General features: G+C 42.6%; 1 protein-coding gene across 2 annotated transcripts in view; it reads right to left on the minus strand.

Moving 5' to 3' along the window:
- Positions 1 to 6,489: 6,489 nt before the first annotated feature.
- GDA (guanine deaminase) overlaps positions 6,490 to 19,930 on the minus strand; it is a 45,560-nt gene continuing 32,119 nt past the window's right edge. The window contains exons 11-15 of one of the 2 annotated variants that reach the window (XR_014539812.1): positions 19,424 to 19,570; positions 17,448 to 17,487; positions 13,071 to 13,189; positions 12,152 to 12,179; positions 6,490 to 11,598 (exon numbers count right to left, since the gene is read on the minus strand). Coding sequence is in view for 1 of the 2 variants with exons in the window: in XM_083577031.1 (XP_083433157.1) it covers positions 11,528 to 11,598; positions 12,152 to 12,179; positions 13,071 to 13,189; positions 19,424 to 19,570 (365 nt within the window). In the remaining variant the exon portion in view is untranslated. The remainder of the gene's footprint in view (positions 11,599 to 12,151; positions 12,180 to 13,070; positions 13,190 to 17,447; positions 17,488 to 19,423; positions 19,571 to 19,930) is intronic. The other variant, XM_083577031.1, reaches the window with a different exon arrangement.

Genomic DNA, 19,930 nt, shown 5'->3' on the forward strand with positions numbered 1-19,930 from the left:
TCAGGTGAGTGAAATCCCCTGGAATATCAGGGAGGCATGTGCCATTTAAGGGGACCAAATTCAAACGGATGGCCATTTGATAGAGGAGTACTCCAGCCTCATTTGCTCTGTGGTCCTTAGAAGTTCTCTTCATGATGTGTTCCAGGTCATAATTATCAAGGTTTGAGGTAACCCACCATTTGGCTTTGGTCAACGAGTCCCAATTTGCTGCCGTACGGGCATTAAAATCGCCACCAATTATGGCCGGGGTGTTAGGAAACTTAACATAGCATGAGAGCAAATGCTCTTCTAGTGAGCCCCATTTAGAGCCCAGTTCAAGGGAAGAACCCCCATGTGGCAAGTAAACATTTGTAATTAGGAGCGAGATCTTTTCCCCCGCAATCAGCCCGGTGAGGGCGTAGGGAGGCAAGGCCTGTACTAGAGTAAATTTAGAATGTAGGTTGAGGGAGATGCCTATTATTAGGCCCCCTTTAGGGTGGCCTCCTTTCAGGGAGGGGCAGGCAGGGAGTTCTAGAAGCTCAAAGCCATTTAGAACAATTTTCTCTACTTCCCACGATTCTTGGAACAAGATGATATGAAACCGATTGATATACTCCAAGAATTCTGGCTCATGTTTTTTTCCCCTCCAGCCCGCAATGTTCCAGCTGAGGACTGATAGGGGGGAGTTCCTGTTGTGTTCAATTCGCTGTCATTTCAGGGAGAGAAGTGGGTCCTTTGGAGGCAGGGCAGACCCCACAAAAAAGTCAGTTATTTTACTTTGCATGGCAGGCACCTGCTGGAGGTACCTAATCTTGGAGTTGGTAGTGGGGTGTTCAGACTGGGACAACAGAGCGGGTCTCCTGCTGGCTAACCCAAGGGTGGCCACTTCAGTAGGAGACTCCACAGGATTTGCAGAGACTGCCCCACCGCAAGGTCTGAAGGTCGCCAATGAAACCATTTGATTTATATGTCCGGCCGGGTCTTCAGTCAAATCCGGATCATTTTTTGATGTAGGTGGAACGCTCTCCTGACCTGATGCTAGCGAAGGTACTGGGGGTGGGTTGGGGGTTTCGTTCGGAGGAAGGTTGCCCATGGGGTTGTAAGGTGAATGTTTTTCAGGGATATGCCTTTCATAATTAGGTTGAGGTCCCCTCCTAGGATTGCTTCCCCTTCAGAGAAGGAGAGGAACTTATTTAGTGTCTTCTGGAAGAATTTTAGTTGTTTTGAGTTTGGGGCATATATGGAGCCGATCGTCAGTTTAATTTTGCCATCTAGTGTCCCTTTAGCAAAAATGAATCTGCCTCTTTTGTCCTTTAGGACTGTTGTGGCAGTGAAGTTCAGGTCTCTACTGAGTATTATAGCTACGCCATGGGCCTTCCCTGAGCCAGGTGCAACCCATTGTTGACTGAAGCGGGGCTCGTTCAGGGGTTTGCTTCTTTTGGGTGGGTTGTGTATTTCTTGTAGGAAGGTGATGTGTGGTTTCATGGTATTTATGTATGAGGTGATGCATTTTCTTTTGATGGGGTTTCGCAACCCTCTCACATTTAATGTAAATGCTTTTAAGATAGCCATTTTGCTTATCTATTATGTAGGGCGATTCCCTGCCAACCTGTCCGGGTTGTCCTGTGTCTCTCTCTTTGTTGTTTAACAAACCAATGGGGTTGCGCTGATCTAGAGTGTGGTGGATGGGGGACTAGTGGGATTAGAGTAAGATTTGGGTTAAAGAGTAGGGGCTAGGTTGTAAATAATTTCCTATATGTAGTCATATAGATGTTCATTTGGGGTATTTTGGGACATCTGGCATTTAGCCGATTGGTCCTAGGTCTCAGCTGGTGTGGAGGGCCATGTTCAGGGACAGGCCACCCCCCCTGTCGTTTGTGATAGGGGATGATCAGCGAGATGGTGTGAAGTGTTTTTGTGATGCCTATGTTGGGAAGAAGAAGAAGAGGAGGAGGAGGAGGAGGAGTTTGGATTTGATATCCCGCTTTATCACTACCCGAAGGAGTCTCAAAGCGGCTAACATTCTCCTTTCCCTTCCTCCCCCACAACAAACACTCTGTGAGGTGAGTGGGGCTGAGAGACTTCAGAGAAGTGTGAGTAGCCCACGGTCACCCAGCAGCTGCATGTGGAGGAGCGGAGACATGAACCCAGTTCACCAGATTACGAGTCTACCGCTCTTAACCACTACACCACACTGGCTCTATAGAACATAATAGAGCATCACAAATCATCTAAACTAATTAACAAATCAATCATAATTAAAACAATTATGATCTATAAAACACTATTAACAAAGCAGGAACTAAATAACACAGACACACTGCAATTTGGACAGTTGTAGGTTCCTGGATGTAATACATAAATTTTGGGCAATGGACAAAACTGCAAGAGTAGTCAAGACAATCTCAAAATATTAAAAACAAATGAACACATCCCAAATAGCTGATCCTGTGCCTATTGGAGATTAGCAAGGCCGATTGAAGTGCAGAGTGTTTGAGGACCAGGACATTCGCAGAGAAACCAAAATGCGTGTTTACAAAGCTATTGTACTACCAACTTTACTATATTCTTGTGTAACATGGACCACTTATAAATGCCATCTCCAACTCGTTGAAAGATTCCATCAACGGTGTCTCCAAAAATTTTTACACATCACTTGGGAAGCCAGGCGAACTAATGTCAGTGTACTGGAAGAAGCAAAGATCACCAGTGTTGAAGCAATGATTCTTCAACATCAACTCTTTGGACTGGTAATGTTGTGCGGATGCCTGATGATCGTCTTCCAAAGCAACTACTCTATTCCAAACTTAAAAATGGAAAGCGTAATGCTGGTGGTCAACAAAAGACTGTCTCAAGGCAAATCTTAAAAAATGTAGTATAAACACTGACAACTGGGAAACACTGGCCTGCGAAAGCTCCAATTGGAGAACAGCCTTTACCAAAGGTGTCAGGGACTTTGAAGACGCTTGAACTCAGGTCAAAAGGGAGAAACATGCTAAGAGGAAGGCACGCTTGGCAAATCCACACCGTGATCAACTCCCCCCCCGGAAACCAAGGTCCCCACTTTGGAAGGACATGTGGATACAGAACTGGCCTCCACAGTCACTTACGGACTCATTGTTAAAACCGTGTTTATGGAAGACAATCTTATTCGGCTACGAGGGATCGCCGAAGAAGAAGAAAGAAGAAGAGATAAATTTTGGGCAATGGACAAAACATCAAGAGTAGTCAAGACAATCTCAAAATATTAAAAAGGAACAATCACATCCCAAGTGGCTGACCCTGTGCCTATTGGGGATTAGCAAGGCATCCATTCCACCAGCCAGAAACAGGGGGAATCAATTGATCCTAGGTCAAAATATTTGTCTCTCTGGCACAACTCTGTGTTCTATGATGATGATTTATTAGTTATGTGCTGTCCATGTGACTGGGTTCCCCCAACCACTTTGGGCAGCTTCCAACAAATTAAAACACAATATGACATCAAACATTAACAACCTCCTGATGCAGGCCTGCCTTCATATGTCTTCTCAAAGTCAGATAGTTGGGTGGCGTTCCACAGGAAGAGCACCCCTACTGAGAAGGCCCTTCCACTAACACCCTATACACCTGTTTTCTATAATTTGCTACAATTAAGTTTGTACTTGTTACTCAGAGCAAAGCTAAATTATACACACAACCTTGAAGTACATTTCAGTTGAACTGAGCTGCTTGCTAACAACTGATTTGGACAACTTATTTTTCATGTGTGGAAGATTTGGCTATATATTTTATTCTATTATTATTATTATTTGCCTGTGGTAGAAATTGGCTCATTCCAGTCAGTCAATTCTCCAGTGTCTGAGCAGCCTTCCAAGTCCCAACTTGAATTGCAAAATATAAATATGAAAATGCCTTTCTTTGAAAAGGGCAGCAGCCCTACTCTTTCCTTTCAGCTGATTGTTAAAGACTCTGACAACAAAGAGCACGTTTGTAGCACTTGCTTCCCAGAGGGAATGGTGTAACACTAATGAAATTTGAAACCATTTTTGTATCATGAGAAAAACTTTGATTCTAAAGGAGACTGTAAACAAGCTGTTTTCAAGAGAGGCAAGCAGATGTCCCTTTCTACTGACGGTTGTTCATATATGACTTTGAATATTTCAAAAATCTCTCCAGTAGGTGCTGCTTTGAAATGGAGGGAGTATTCGTAGAATCACAGAATTGTAGAGTTGGAAGGGACCCACAGGTCATCTAGTCCAACCCCCTGCAATGCAGGAATCTTAGCTAAAATATCCATTGAAGGAAAGAACAGTGGTCTGGAGAAGGGGTTAAGCATATCCCACCACCTCCTCCTCCTACTTTAAACTCCACACCTGGCTCTCTGCCAAACATCTGACTCCACTCTTAGGTGTGTGATAGAAGTTGGGCCACACACCTTGGGCAGTTGGAACAGTGTAATGTGGAAGACTAGGAGAGGTTTTAGGTTCATGGACATTAAAGATAAAGGGACCCCTGACCATTAGGTCCAGTCGTGGCCAACTCTGGGGTTGCGGCGCTCATCTCACTTTATTGGCCGAGGGAGCCAGCGTACAGCTTCTGGGTCATGTGGCCAGCATGACTAAGCCGCTTCTGGCAAACCAGAGCAGCACACGGAAACGCCGTTTACCTGCCCGCCGGAGTGGTACCTATTTATCTACTTGCACTTTGAGGTGCTTTCGAACTGCTAGGTTGGCAGGAGCAGGGACCGAGCAACGGGAGCTCACCCCGTCGCGGGGATTCGAACCGCCAACCTTCTGATCGGCAAGTCCTAGACCCACAGCACCACCCACGTTATGGACATTAGCAGGCAGTTAGGGATGGCAATTGCAGAAGTGCATAGAACTCCATGGCTCTTCATTTTGGACTTTTTTGCCCTTATTTCATTGTGTGGTTATTGTCCTCTGCAAAACCTATAACAAAAGTGATTGAGTGGCAGTATGCTGTAATGTCATAAAATCGTTGTAATGTAGGATTGCTATCCAGTAGCTGCATCAACACTTGGCTCACATTGATCAAAATGTATTATTCCAAAGTCTCATTAAGGGTTGTTGTTTTTTCTCTATCAGTTGATGGCATAAATTAAATTTTATCCCAAGAGGTGGCCTTTAATGAAATCTTCATAAATTATAAATATCTGGTTTGTTTAACCCAAGTTAATCACTTTGAAGTATTGGTTTGAAGGGGAAAAGTAAGCATCTGCTTAGTGCTTAATGTCAGCTACAGTGTGGTCCCTACTGATGTACTAGTGTTATACAAGATTTTCTGAGAATAAATGTTAAAACATGTATTGCAAAATTTCATTGAAATTTCAGAGTTTGTTACTGTGGGAAAATGTGCAAAGTCCATTTTTACTACATTTGACAAAAATCCAATAAAAGTATCTTGAAAGCTGGTATGATTTGCTTCAGAAGGGCACTGTGTATAGCAGAGATTTTAGGTGCCATGTAGAAACGTTGATTTCTGTATTAAAATACTGATAGTGAAATTAGCACTTTAATTTGATTGATCTACTAACCCCTGTTGTTCTGATGATATAATCTTCAGGAAATTCCAAGCAGCCGCCTTTGTTGGAAACAGGTGTCCCACATCATCTCCCTCCCTGAGGGCTTCCTTTACTGGGTGTGGCAGCTGATGGCTCAGGAGTTTAGGAGATTTAAACTGGTAAAATTGTTAGGGGGGGGCACTTTCAGAGACATATCAAGCCTATCACACACCAGGATCAAAGTTAAGTAATGGACCTAATGTTGTTTGGTTCACAAAACATTTATGCAGCCAGTGTTGCTCCATTAAAAAAAAATTCCATTTTCAAAGCCCAGGATATATAACCCATTTACTTTTTTAAACGCCAATAGGTGATAACATTCCACACACAGCTCAATGGGGCATAAGAAACCACATATTTAACTGTCCCCATGTTCCCAGAGTCCCTGCAGACCCTCCTCCCCCAAAACAACATGCATACGGATCCAAAGTGCTAAACCAGCTTTTATTCTGTTCCACGTGCAGCGGGATGGCAGGGACAAAATCCAAAGTGTTCCCAAATACTCCCACAGCAGAAAGCTCCAGCTCTCTGAAAGACAACATTTTAGCCTAAGGTGGGGCAAGAGAAGTTTCTCCAAGCAGAACTCAGAGAGAGCGGCCACTTAGGGACATGGTAATAGTTACCTAGGAAGTGGTCTCAAACTCAAATCAGACGGTTGGTTCATGTAGCTCAGTTAGTAAGAGGCAGCAGCTCCTCAGGGATCTTTCCCAGACATATCTAGAGATGCTAGCGAAGAAATGTGGGAATTTTTTATGCAAAACCTGCACCCTGTTAATGAGCTACAGCCCTTACCCAACTTGCTATTTGAAAGTTCACCAATTTGTAGGGAAACAACACCAGGGCAAAACCAGAAACATAGCTTGTCCCCCAACTTTTTCCTTTCCTTTACGTCCGTTTGTGGATTATGGTTTTGTATATTCTCCCAACCAAAATAATCAGACGCTTAGTAATGTAAACATGGCCTCTTTATTTTGTTACATCAGCACAAAGGTGCTCATTTAGCATAACTGACAACAAATCAGCCAGAAACAGAGCAACAATCACAGTTCCAGATGCATTTCTAACCCCAAAAGAAAGAAATCAAAAGAAAATAGAAGATCTGGTGAGCATATTTCAAATACTTCCTTCAAAAAGCAGTCTTGCACTTCTGCAAAATGTGATTAGAGCACCTTTTTTACACCAGTGCTGACAGCTCTTGCATTTTGGTGAAGTGCTCCTCTCCACATAGTCTAATCCATGCAGCCTAAATGTAGCCAGCAACATCCCAAAGGCTTGCCAAATCTTTTGAGTGGTATGAGTAAAACTGCTAATGTGTTTCAAGCATGTCAGTGCCAGTGTGAAAATAGCTACGGCCTCCTAACTCTGTGTGTGGCACACACGAACCTCTTGCTGCCTATCTGAATGTTGTGCTCTTCATTCAGCAAGTACAATGAGGCTGAGTTTGGGTCATCACACTAACCCCTCTTACTTAAATGGAGGGTTTAGATGTTTTCACAAGCAGGAGCCCTACATTTTGGTGTGAACTGACAAGGTGGTGAAACTCTTAAAAGTTTGCTTTCTTCTCCATTACTGCAAAAATGTACAAGCACAGTGCATTGGGGGAAGCATCCAACAGAAGGAAATAAAGTGCAGCCTTTCTCTGAGTTCACTAAGCCATCTGTTTGCAAATATTACAGAGCATGGACACTATGCCAAGGCAACATTTTAAAGTGCAGAACTCTACTTGTCACATAGGAATCATTCACATAGCTGCACAAAGCACAGGCAATATTCAGTTTCATTAACATCTTCAAACAGAAGGTTAGCAAGTGGCACAGTAAGATAGAGACAGAATTATACATTCAGATCAACTCCATGAAAAGTGCTTGTTTCCACAAAGTGCACATTTAAGATATCCCTCCAATAAGCTACATTTCCACATTCTCCTTTCTTTTTCATTGTCTAAATTGCATGCTGACAAGAACAGAAGGGGGTCATGGGGTGGGAGGGAGAGGCATAGTATCAAATTTTCGTAAAATGAAAATACAAGAGAATGTGAGGCTTCTGAAAACAGACTTTCCCCAAGACTTCATTCCCCATTTGGAATGTAACGGGACATATTCTTGGCTAAGTTAAAGCAACTCCCTTTTTCTTTCCCTTCATGACCAACCAAAGCTATATTTTGGCTTACGTATGGAAGGGTTTTCTGCTTAGCCTATGCAGTGATAAACCATACTGAGGACATCACCTTTTTCTACTGAGAATCCTTTTAGAGGCAACACTGCACCATGGCAGTAATCCTAAAAATGCCCTATACAAATGTGACAACCTGGTAAAGATCCATAGAAGGCACACATCCTTCTGAAAGTGCTCTGTTCAAGTCTAGTACATTAGCACCTACCAATCTGTGGGTACAGCACAATAAATCTTGAGCACAGATCAATTCCTTTCCTACGTACTTCATGTGCATTATCAGAATAATCATTGTCAATGAACTGCGCTCTCTGGATGCACAGGGAGGAGAACGTGTCAAGAGACACACAATGAGTTCCTGTTATTCCTGATTCATGTCACATTCCACCTGACTATACTCTCATTCCCAATGGTTATGATTTTTAAAGTTCTAGAGAGCACCTGATGAATAAGGCCAATTCTGCTGCTTCTTCAGATGGGAGAGGACGGATTCCTCTCACAACTTATTTCCATAAGCCAGGTTTGCAAGTAGGACACCTTTAAAAGTTTTGTGAAGTTCAAAATGGCGGTCCATTAAAAAAATATTTTACATCAAAACTTTAAGAATATATTTTCAACATTGTTTGTTCAGAAAACAACAACAACAAAAAGAGAGGTTTATACAGGAGGGCTATACTTTTAATACTAAAATAAATACATTGGCCGCAAAACTATGTGTTCACAGTTTTATATAGATGAGAAATGGATCCTCTTTTGTTGCCCTCCTCACAAAGAACTATGGGCCTTATCAGAAGTACGATTTGAATCTATTAGTTTATCCCTTAATTATTTCCTAACACCTTATTCACTAGATGATGTGCCCAATTGTATGTAACATTTCCGCAACATGTTTAAAACTGGAAAAGCTGATTCTGGAGAGCTGATTGGAACCAGAGGAGGCGGCAGGGCTGACCTCCTTGAAACTTGCTCTTTACAAGCATCAAATCTCAGTCAGTCACATTCACAGACCCTGCATCAGCTTCCTCTCTGTGTGGGTTCAAATGAAAGAAAACATGCACTGAAGCCCCCACAGGGGAAAATCATTGGGTTGTGTGATTTGGGCTGAGGAAATTAAGGGTGTCAAAAGAGGGTGGTGCAACATTAACTTTGGCCCTTAAAATTTTATTCTGGCAACATTTGCAATGCAGTTTAACAATGAAATGACCCTCTCAGTTAACAGCTCAGTGGCATCCCCTGCACTGCTCCTTTTAAACATACTATTGCTGAGGCAGTTGTATGATGATTCTTCAACATCAACTTCATTGGACTGGTCATGTTGTACAGATTATCATCTTCCAAAGGAACTACAGTGGTACCTCGGTTTACGAACTTAATCTGTTCTGGAAGTCCGTTCTTAAACCGAAACCGTTCTTAAACCGGGGCACGCTTTCCCTAATGAGGCCTCTCGCCGTCGGTGCCCTTCCACCATTCGGATTCCGTTCTTAGACCAAGGTAAAGTTCTCAAACAAAGACACTATTTCTGGTTTTGCAGAGTTTGTAAACCAAATCGTTCTTGAACCGGACTGTTCTTAAACCGAGGTAGCACTTTATTCCGAACTTAAAAATGGAAAGCATAATTCTGGTGGTCAACAAAAGAGGTTTAAAGACTGTCTCAAGGCAAATCTTAAAAAAAATGTAGTATAAACACCAACAATTGGGGGACACTTGCCTGCGAGCGCTCCAATTGGAGAACAGCCTTTACCAAAAGCATCTTTTCACCAAAGCCAGATTAAATGTATTCCCATCAGAAGTGTTAAATGGCAGACTGAGAGGCATCCCTTATCAAAATAGGATCTGTGTATGCTTTCAGAACGTCGACTGCATGAGGCATATTTTATTGCATTGCAGAAAATATGATCAAGCTAGGGAACAATTGATTAAACCACTACTGGCAAATTGGCCAGGTCAATCTGAAGCCTACTATATCAAATATCTTCTGGATGACAAATCTAATGATATCACAGTGGTCGTGGCAAAGTTTCTTTCAGTAGTCATACGAATCAAAGATCAACATACCCATGACTAAACAAATAACACTTCGGTCTCCCTTCCCTAGGGGTTATCTGTATGAATCTGTATTTTAAGCATGTTATGTGTCATTGGACTGCAATAAAGATTATTATTATATTATATTACTATAAAGTGTCATGGGCTTTGAAGACACTCAAACTCAGGACGCAAGGGAGAAACGTGCTAAGAGGAAGGCACGCTTGGCAAATCCACACCGTGATCAACTCCCGCCCGGGAAGAACGTGTGGATCCAGAATTGGCCTCCACAGTCACTTACAGACTCATTGTGAAAACCGTGTTTATGGAAAACAATCTTACTCGGCTACGAGGGATCGCCAAAGAAGAAGAAGATAATTATTCACATTAATTTCTCTAGTAAGATCCTATTAAACTTGTCTCAGTCTATAAGCATGCATTCAAAAAAAAAAGTGTTACAGAACATTGTGGTGCCTGAGGCCTAAAACCGAAGAAATGCCCCCATGGTGGCAAAGCTATACTAAATAAACTAAATAATTGACTATTCACTGTATTTTAGAATAACAGCAAAATCTTTCACTTGAGACAGGCTGCCTCATCCTGTCTAATATGAAAGACAGCCTTGTTATTGTTTTAAAATTAAGCATGCAGGGGTGGTAAATCTTTTGTAATATGGTGCCCTGTGCTAGGCCAAAATTTGGTGCCTCCAATGGATCTTCTCAATTTTGTGCCCCTTCAGCTTGGAGCCCTGTGTGGAAGGACTGCTCACACCACCCTGATTCTGGTGTTGAAGCATGTGCTTACATTTGAAGCGATTTGGAAACTGAGGCAGGGTGTGAATGTGTGGGTCAGTCCTGCTGCAACTGCTTGTTCAAACAAGGTTTATGGTAATGATTACATTCACAAATATCTAGCAGTGTCCTAATGAGAAGGAAATAAGTCAGCAGAACATGATCTTTATGCTGGGTTTAGAGCCTTCAGTAAAAGTGCTTTTCAGGGGATGGATGAAAAAGACATTTTAAAATGCAAAAAAAATGGCTTGAAAGGATGGTTGAGCAAATTGAGATAAAAGTGTATCTGTGCTCAATTTTCTACCCCATCCCCCAAATAATTCCTGAGTATTATTTAATGTCATCAGAGATGAAATGAATGGGTTTAGGCTTTGTTAAGAATTATGCTTTGCTTTGCTTGAAACATATTTATGAACAATGACTAGGATCCAAAAAGTCCAGTGTTCTGTTTGCACACCAGAGCATTTCCAGTCCCCTTCAATGTGCAGTGCGCTGTTCCCCTAAAAGGTGTCACCTGAATGTTGAAGTAGGATTGATGTCCATGAAGGATGCAGATTTTGGGGGGTGGGGGGAATCATCAACACCCCCCACCCCCACACCAAAGTATGGTATGGCTCTCACTGAAATCCTCATAATAGTTTATAATAAGATGCCTAAAATTTTACGGGATAAACATTTAAAATCATAAATTTACCTCAGTACCTCAGTAAGTACTTGAGGTATGTGTACTATGACTGTATCTGTAGATTCTTGTTTAAGTCAGAGTTTTTTCCACAGACAAGTTTGTTTTTACTTTAGATCTTTGTGGCCTCTCTCACACATACATTATTGGCACAATACTTTTTATGTATCTGATGTGTAATTGGTTTCTTTTGTGCAAATCAGAAACATACTAAACAGAGTGAGCATGGCTTCACAACAAGGCACCCCATTTTCACCCAATTATTCCAAGCTATAGAGTTACCAGCAGAGCATTTTGCAGCAAGCGGATCTAACTTTAGACAGAGCTTGAAAATGGCACCACCAATTTGCCAGCCACATAAACTTCTTCAATATTCCTGTCATCACCTGAAATCAGAAAAATGAAAGAGATGTATACAATCTGTTCCGTCAGCCTTGATATCGATATTTTTCTAAGGACACAAACACACCATGTAGCTAAATTATGTACAGATTCACATGCTTCCAAGAACTGAACTTGACACCAGGACTTAGTTTATACTAGTAATTTCCCAAGTGCACAGAGAAGGGGGGGCACATTAACCATATCCCCCCCTCAACTGTTATGAATGTTCTCCTGGCCATCTCTTTTGCCAGGCAACTTGTTGGGTGATGACCCCAGATGTTAAGGGGACATCTCTTTATAGAGATTCAATAATGCCTATTGAAATCAATTACAGTACATTCAATAGATTTCAATAGGGTAAATTTAACCATATAAAAATAAATAAATAAATAAAATCTGGGAAGGGGAGGGGGTGAAATAATAATAATAATAAAAATAAAATCTTACATTTTGAAAGAAAGTTTTAACAAAAAGAGCACCTTCAACACTTGTAGCAGAAAGATACTCATTTTGCAATTAGATGAAAACATCTGTATAGCAAGAACTGATACATACCCAGATATAGGAATTTCTGGACCATATCCTAAAAATATGGGAGAAGAAACAATTATTCAAAAGCAGTTCCTCCTTTGTAATTAAAGCAGCAAGATAAAAAGACTAATAGTAGCCTTTAAAAAACTAAGCAATATTAACATTTTAAAAGCAAAATCCAGATCCAACATAGCTATTTCCTTTAAAGACATGTGAGAATGAAGAATATTATAGAATGTTGAAAAATTACATTAAGCAATCCTCAGCTGTAGATACCTTTTATTCAGTTGTTTCTTACACTGCCATATTATCCTATTCAGAGGTTGTTTAAGGTGGCGCGATTGCAGGGGTGACACTGGGCACCATGCTGCAATGGGAGCCAAAACAACGCTTTATAGCTCAGGCCTTTGGAAATAATATTGCCTGAAATGAACTAATCCAGTTTTTGTCAGTTTTCCAACAGGAATCTTCTGCAGACAATGGGTTGGATCCAGAGACAATTAAGCAGAACTCTATTCATGCAACAGGGTTTTGCTGGTTTCTCCTACCACCATTACAAGCCGCTCTTGAAGGTAACCCTGGAATGGTGTGGGTCATGGGTTGTAGAACAGTTTAGAAGTGAGTTTAGAAGTGAGTAATTCAGTGTGGCTGCCATGTGCAAGTGGTAGTGCTTTCCTGTTCATGCAAGACATTCCTGGATCCAAGCCATTTAATTAATCAATATTAAATGGAACAAAAGAACAAAAGAAATTCCTTAGCCATAATTCTGTTGGGTAGAAGCCTAACCAAGAAATTCTGTGGTGAGCAGCAAGCATCTTGTATAAGGGTTGCCAATAATCCACAGATATGAAGCAGCCAGAAAGCCACAAAGTCCAGCCCATTGGCCTAAAACAGGTTTCTCCAAACATGGTCAACGTATTTCCACAACACATTGTTCAGTTACCTCAAAAGCATCACAAGTGAACAGCTCAAAAGGACTGTCTGAGGCTTTGGTGTTGATAAGCAGTGCATCAAATTCTTTGCCAACTTCAAAGTTCCCAATCACAGTATCTAGCCCAAGGGCTATGAAAGAAATTTAAATAACAAATTACTCTTTTCTCTTTCATATAATAATAATAATAATAATAATAATAATAATAAGAAGAAGAAGAAGAAGAAAGATAACAATAATTTATTTATTTATATTCTGTCCTCCCCAGCCAAAGCTGGGCTCAGAGTGGCTAACAACAGTAAAAACAGCACAGTTTCATAAAATCACAGTCAATTAATTGAAATACATTCTAAAATAAATTCAGAATCAAATTAATGGCAACCATTGGGCTAGAGTTCTATGAGGATTACAGAAGGAGAGAGGGGGTCAGGCTGTGCCTTGGCCAAAGTCCTGGAGGAACAGCTCTGTCTTGCAGGCCCTGTGGAAAAATGTCAAGTCCTGCAGGGCCCTAGTCTCTTGTGACAGAGCGTTCCACCAGATCGGGGCCGAAAAAGCCCTGGCTCTGGTCAAGGGCAGCCTAATCTCCCTGTGGCCCGGGACCTCCAAGATGTTTTTATTTGAAGACCATAAGGTCTTCCATGGGACATACCAGGAGAGGCGGTCCCGTAGGTGTGAGGGTCCCAGGCCGTAGAGGGCTTTAAAAGTTAAACCTGCAAACAAACATATGAAAACCTACAAACAAACATCTGATTCATTAAGTTGCAAGTATGATAACTTGTAATGGGAAGAAAAGAGTTACAGCATTTATGTTAGGAAATATAGCAAAAGTGAAGGTCAATATGGAGTTTTAATGTGTATCAGAGCGGGGGGGGGGGTCATAAGGTAGATCAGGCTTTACTGGTAGATCTCTGGGTGATTTACAATAGATCAAAAAGGGCTTCTGGCTCCCAACTGTTGAACAAATCAACAAAACGACTTTTCCTGTCTGTATTAGGCTGTGGAGATGGAAAAAAACTAAGCAGCAACTGTGAGCTCAGCTCAGTTCTAGCACAGAAAACAAAACCCCAGGCTAAGAATGTGCTCTGAGGCACCAGTATGTTTTTTCCATGTGGCTCTGATTTGTAGATCTTTGGTTCTAGTTTTTTTAAAAAAAGATCCAACAAGCCTGAAGCCTGCCCACCTCTGTATTATGATGGTGGTGATGACAGATCAATAGATAGAGGATATTATTGAAAATTAATTTCTCTATTTAGCTTTATTTTACTATACTGATGCAAATGCTATGAATATAACTTTGAATTGTAATGGGTTTAAATTAAAAAACACTACAATTTACATTCTAAGAGACTTGCACAGTTCCTCTTCTTCTCAAAGGCCAAACCAACAGTGTAGATTTACATCAGTTATGGTTTTACAGCAGTTTAGCTGACTGCCATGACCCCAGCATCTAATTCCTCACCTTCAGCGAACAAGGTTGGGAATTCAGAATAAGTATTGCAGCTTCTGGGAGCTCGCAACCAAGAGCTAGTGAACAGGACTCGCAAACGGGTGTTTGCAAGGATTGCTGGAGGAGACTGAAGAGAAGCTTGTGCCTTGCGGATTCTAGCTGGTTGCTTGAATGAAGAAGAGGAAGAGTTTGGATTTGATATCCCGCTTTATCACTCCCCTAAGGAGTCTCAAAGCGGCTAACATTCTCCTTTCCCTTCCTCCCCCACAACAAACACTCTGTGGGGTGAGTGGGGCTGAGAGACCTCAAAGAAGTGTGACTGGCCCAAGGTCACCCAGCAGCTGCATGTGGAGGAGCGGAGACGCGAACCCGGTTCCCCAGATTGCAAGACTACCGCTCTTAACCACTGCACCACACTGAGCTGTTTAGAAGCTTGACTGAGTGCAGGGCTGGGCCTGAGGGTTCTGCTGGAGCACGTGATCTGAGGGGAAGGAGCTACTGCTGAGAGGAAGTCAGGCTGAATGCGGAAATGAGTTGAGGAAGGAGTTAGCAGCCGGCAGCAGTGCAACTTTGCTCATTGCAGCTTCTGGTTGCTCAGAAACAGGGTTGTTTGTGAGGGTGTTTAGAGGGGGAATTTAAGGGGAGGCCCAGAGTATTGTCTCTCAGTGTGCAAAGGACCAAGGGACAAGGAGGGCAAGTGAGCTGCTGCAGTGACCTGCAACACCTGTGCCATGTTTGTCTTTCTGCCGGAGAACATGCAAGAGCACACCTGTAGCAGGTGCAAGCTGGTTGTCTTGCTGGAAGAGAAGGTGCAGCAACTTGAGGCTCACCTAGCCTCACTTCTAGCTACAGGACAACATGCAGAGTTACTTGATAGAGCTGAGTGGACTGTGATGGAACAGCAACACTGCACTACAGTTCCCCAAGCTCCCTAGAGAGAGAGAGAAGTGGATATGGAACTATGTTATTGTCAGGGAATCAGGAGCAGGAGCACTGGGGAGAGAGGATTGGGAGAGCGAAGGGGAAGAATCCGAGGGCAGCGTAGGGGAGTATGACTGTGGCCCGAGAGATTCCATGAGTTTCTCCAGCGAATCAGAAGATTCCCAGAAGGGGGCGCCGATGGTCAGGGCAAGGGGGGTCCCAGGGGGGACGCACCAGAAACAAGGAGCCAGAGGGGAACCCCAAAGCAGCAGTGGAGGATCGGGACCAGTTTCCCCACCAGAGCGTAGTGGGGGGGAAGAGTCACATGTGTCAGGGGCAGTGTCTCCTCCAGAGAGGGAGTCAGGGCTGACCACGCCTCCAACGGAGGGGAGGTCAGTTGCAGCTAGCCCCCCCGAAGGGGGAAGCAGTGACAGCAGCAGTGGAACGGTCAGGAGGAAAGCTGCTGGCTGGGTGCGCACGCCAAGTTCAAATGTGCAGGCGCGCGGAACAGCAGGAGACCCGGATGGGGAACCAGCTCCTAAAGCCCGCCGGAGGGAGGGAGAAGGCTCAGGGGAATCAGCGGGAGAAGAGGCTAGAAAGGGCGGAACCCCGGCGGGCAGGCGGACCCAGAGGAGGAAGGAGCAGCGGAGAAGGTGGAGCAAGGCTAGAATCTTAAATTGGTGTCAAGGGGGAGGAGACTCAGACGGAGCATCAGCGGTCTGACACTTGAGACGTGGAGCTGCGCGCTGCGGCTCTGGAAGTGAAACTGAACTTCAATAAAGACTTTTATACTTAACAACGAAGCAGCGTTGGTCCTTTGTGAGCTGGGACCTAGGGTAGCTCTGACAGTTATTATATAGTATGATATTATATTATATTTAGTACGATAAGCCCAAGGATACATCTCAAAACCAGGGCTCTTTCCCACTGGGAAAGGCTACTTTACCAGATGGAGGGGGACACCATTCCTGATAGGATGACCCTCCCGACTGGAGACAGGCAGGGTCTTCAGCTTGCCATGTCCTTTCCAGAGGGTAGGAGCCCTCCCGTTTCTCCAGACTGACCCTGCCTGCTGCAAGGGATGGTTGTGTCTTTGTGTCTCTCTCTCTGTGTGTGGAAAGAAACACTTGCCTGAGTGCTTGTTTTTTGTGGATTTTCCCTTGTCTATTCTTCTCCTTATTCCTGTTTGCTAACAGGATCATCTTTCTGAGTGAGTTTTTTCTGGGCACTTATGAATGCAACTTGCTTTAGTCCCATTTATTCCTGACATAATGGGCAGTGAAATGGAGATCCCTATTATGAAAATATGTGAGTAGATTCTTGTCTTCCTACCTTTATAAATAGCTTGGAAAGACTGATCATTTCAGAATATTTGAATGGAATTCAGGTACTGAAAGCTATTTATAAATTGAGACCAAGGTAGTTCCATCAAGCATTTAATTTATATATACTGTAAAATAATAACTATTGTAATCTGACTTCAAGAAACATTGTTTGCCCGACACCCGTCAACACTAACACTGCTATTGCTAGGCTTTACAATATAAAAAAGAGTCAGGTCTTGGGAGATGTTTGGTAATCAAAGGATATTTCATTTGTTTTCCAGTTCTTATATGCAATAAATATTATTTACTATACCTCAGCATAAAATGCAACAGCACAAAATTTATTGTTTTACAAATTGCGTGTAAAGCAAGAGCATTTCAGCCACAGAAAGTGAAATAGAATAAGGAGGGGGAAATGACTTTTTTAATTGTACCAATCTTGTTTTAATAATACCGAACGTTAGGCACTTAGTAAAATATTGTCAGCATGGCAGTGTGTTACTTTTTTCAGTGATATCTTTAGTGCAGTTTTCACATTAAACACAAGAGGGTGGTAAGAGGTTAAAAATGATTTTTAAAAGGTTTATTCGACTATGTTTGAAGCAAGAGGAAGAATAAGCAATAGGATCTCTGTGTGGGGAACACGGAGGAATGCTATTGGGTGACAGAGAAAAGGCGGAAATACTTAACACCTACTTTGCCTCTGTCTTCACCCCAAAGGAAAGTGATGCCCAACCTGGTGATAACAGAATAAATGATGTAAGAAGGGACCTGCAGCCCAAGATAGGAAAATAAATATTAAGGGAACACCTAGCTACTTTAAATGAATTCAAATCTTCAGGGCCTGATGAGCTGCATCCAAGGGTACTAAAGGAAGCTTGTGGATGTAATTTCAGAGCCTTTATCTATTATCTTTGAGAATTCTTGGAGAACAGGTGAGGTCCCTAAAGACTGGAGGCGGGCAAAGTTTGTCCACATCTTCAAAAAGGGGAGAAAGGAAGACCCAGGTAACTACCGGTGAACGTGACATCAATACCAAAGAAGGTCCTAGAACAGATAGTTCAACAGTCGGTCTGTGAGCATTTAGAAAAGGATGCTGTCATTACTAAGACTCAGCATGGGTTTCTCAAAAATAAGTCATGCCAGACCAATCTGATTTCTATTTTTGGGGGAATTACAAACTTGGTGGATCAGGGAAATGCTGTGGACATAGTGTATCTTGATTTCAGTAAGGCATTTGACAACATCCCCCATGATATTCTTTGGAGGAAGCTGGTAAGATGTGGGTTGAACGAAGTAGCTGTTAGGTGGATTTTTAGCTGGTTGACTGACCAAACCCAAAGAGTACTCATTAATGGTTCCTTGTTGTGGCATTTGCCCATTCACTGTGATTTTGTTTGTACAGGGGGGTGGAAATGGTTAATGTAGATTGATTGACCAATGAGAAAGCTCAGAGGCAGAGCCTACCTGGTTTTGAGGCTCAGCCCAGGGGTTTCACCATTGGGAGATAGAGGAGTCCGAGTCAGACAGAGCCAGTAAAAGACAAACATAGCAGTTGTGACAGCTAGAGTGAGAGACAGGGATAGAACTGAGAGAGAAGAGTGTGACAGTGGGAGATAGTGCCACATCTAGTTATGGGCGTGCATTTGAGAAACTGTTCTGAATATATTTAAAACTTGTTTGTTCTTCAATAAACTTTAATCTTTGTTGTTGACTTTACAACCTGACTGAGACTCATAAATAAAGCAGTGGTGTACAGGTCAATAGTCCATGAAACGACCGGGGGCTCTGTACGAACGCCACACTCATCATCCTGGAAAAAAGTGACAAGTGGTGTGCCACAGGGTTCTGTCCTGGGCCCGTTGTTGTTTAACGTCTTTATAAATGACTTGGATGAAGGAACTGAGGCGATGCTCATCAAATTTGCAGATGACACTAAACTGGGAGGGGTAGCTAATGCTACAGAAGACAGAATCAGAATTCAAAATGACCTTAACAGATTGGAAATCTGGGCCCAAAAGAACAAAATGAATTTCAATAGGGACAAATGTTGGGTTCTGCACTTAGGCAGGAAGAACCAGATGCACAAATACACGATGGGGGACACCTGGCTCACTAGCAGTACATGTGAAAAGGATCTAGGGGTCTTGGTGGACCACAAGCTTAACATGAATCAACAGTGTGATGCAGCAGCAAAAAAAGCTAATGCTATTCTAGGCTGCATCTAACATGTAATTCACGTTTGACCCCACTGAGAAATTTGTATCCTGTGTTGCCATTGAGATGAATTTTCACCTAGATGAATAGACCTGAGAAGACAGAGGATAGTTTCCATGTCATGCCTTTACATCACACTACTTTTAAACATCAACTTATTCCCCTAAAACACAGCTCTTCTCACCATAAATCTGAGCCCTCAAGCATGAGTATGCAGAAGCCCTAAGTCCAAAATGGAAAATTCATTCAGAACAAAATCAAGTATCAAATATGAAATTCAAATTTTGAGAAATTCATATTATCAGACAGCCAGAAGGAAATCTTGTCAATTTAGAATATGAGGGGAAAATGTGTATTGCCTCTAACTCTGCACAAGTAGCTCCTTGATAAACCAAAATTTTGACAGCTGTGCGCTCTAGGGTAGAGAAGTAAAAGAAGAAGAGGAGCTCCATTACCTTGGCTCCCTCCAAGAGTTGCTAGTTGGAAAACTTCCTTGAGAGTTAAGCACGTTTCATCCTCTTTGTTAATATGAATGATGTTAGATACCATAATTGCCTTTCTGATAGCATCAAGCATAGAGGCTGAGTAGCCACCAGCAACATCTGAAATAGAACAGAAAATTAAAAGCATAGCCTGGAAGGAACAGTCTTCAGGTGAAAACATGAGTTCCATTAAATATGTGTGTGGCGGGGGGGGGGGGGTCCTTAGCATGGCGCAGCTGTGTTACGGAGCGGATATGAGCAGAAGCCTGTTGAGCAGCCTTGGTTACAACCCAGAATTCCTGCCTGCAGACAGACGGAGAGAGACACCCCATCGCTCCATCAGGGGTTTTGTTTCTTTTTAAACTTTAAATGCTTTTAAAATCTCTATTCAATAAGCAAACTGGGGGGGGGGGGGAGTGTGGCCCTTTGTTAGCAGATGTTCCACGTGAAGATGCCTGTGAGTCTTTCCAAAATAAGCAG

Source organism: Podarcis filfolensis (assembly GCF_964270895.1).
Source record: "Podarcis filfolensis genome assembly, chromosome: 11".
Classification (NCBI taxonomy): Eukaryota; Metazoa; Chordata; class Lepidosauria; order Squamata; family Lacertidae; genus Podarcis; species Podarcis filfolensis.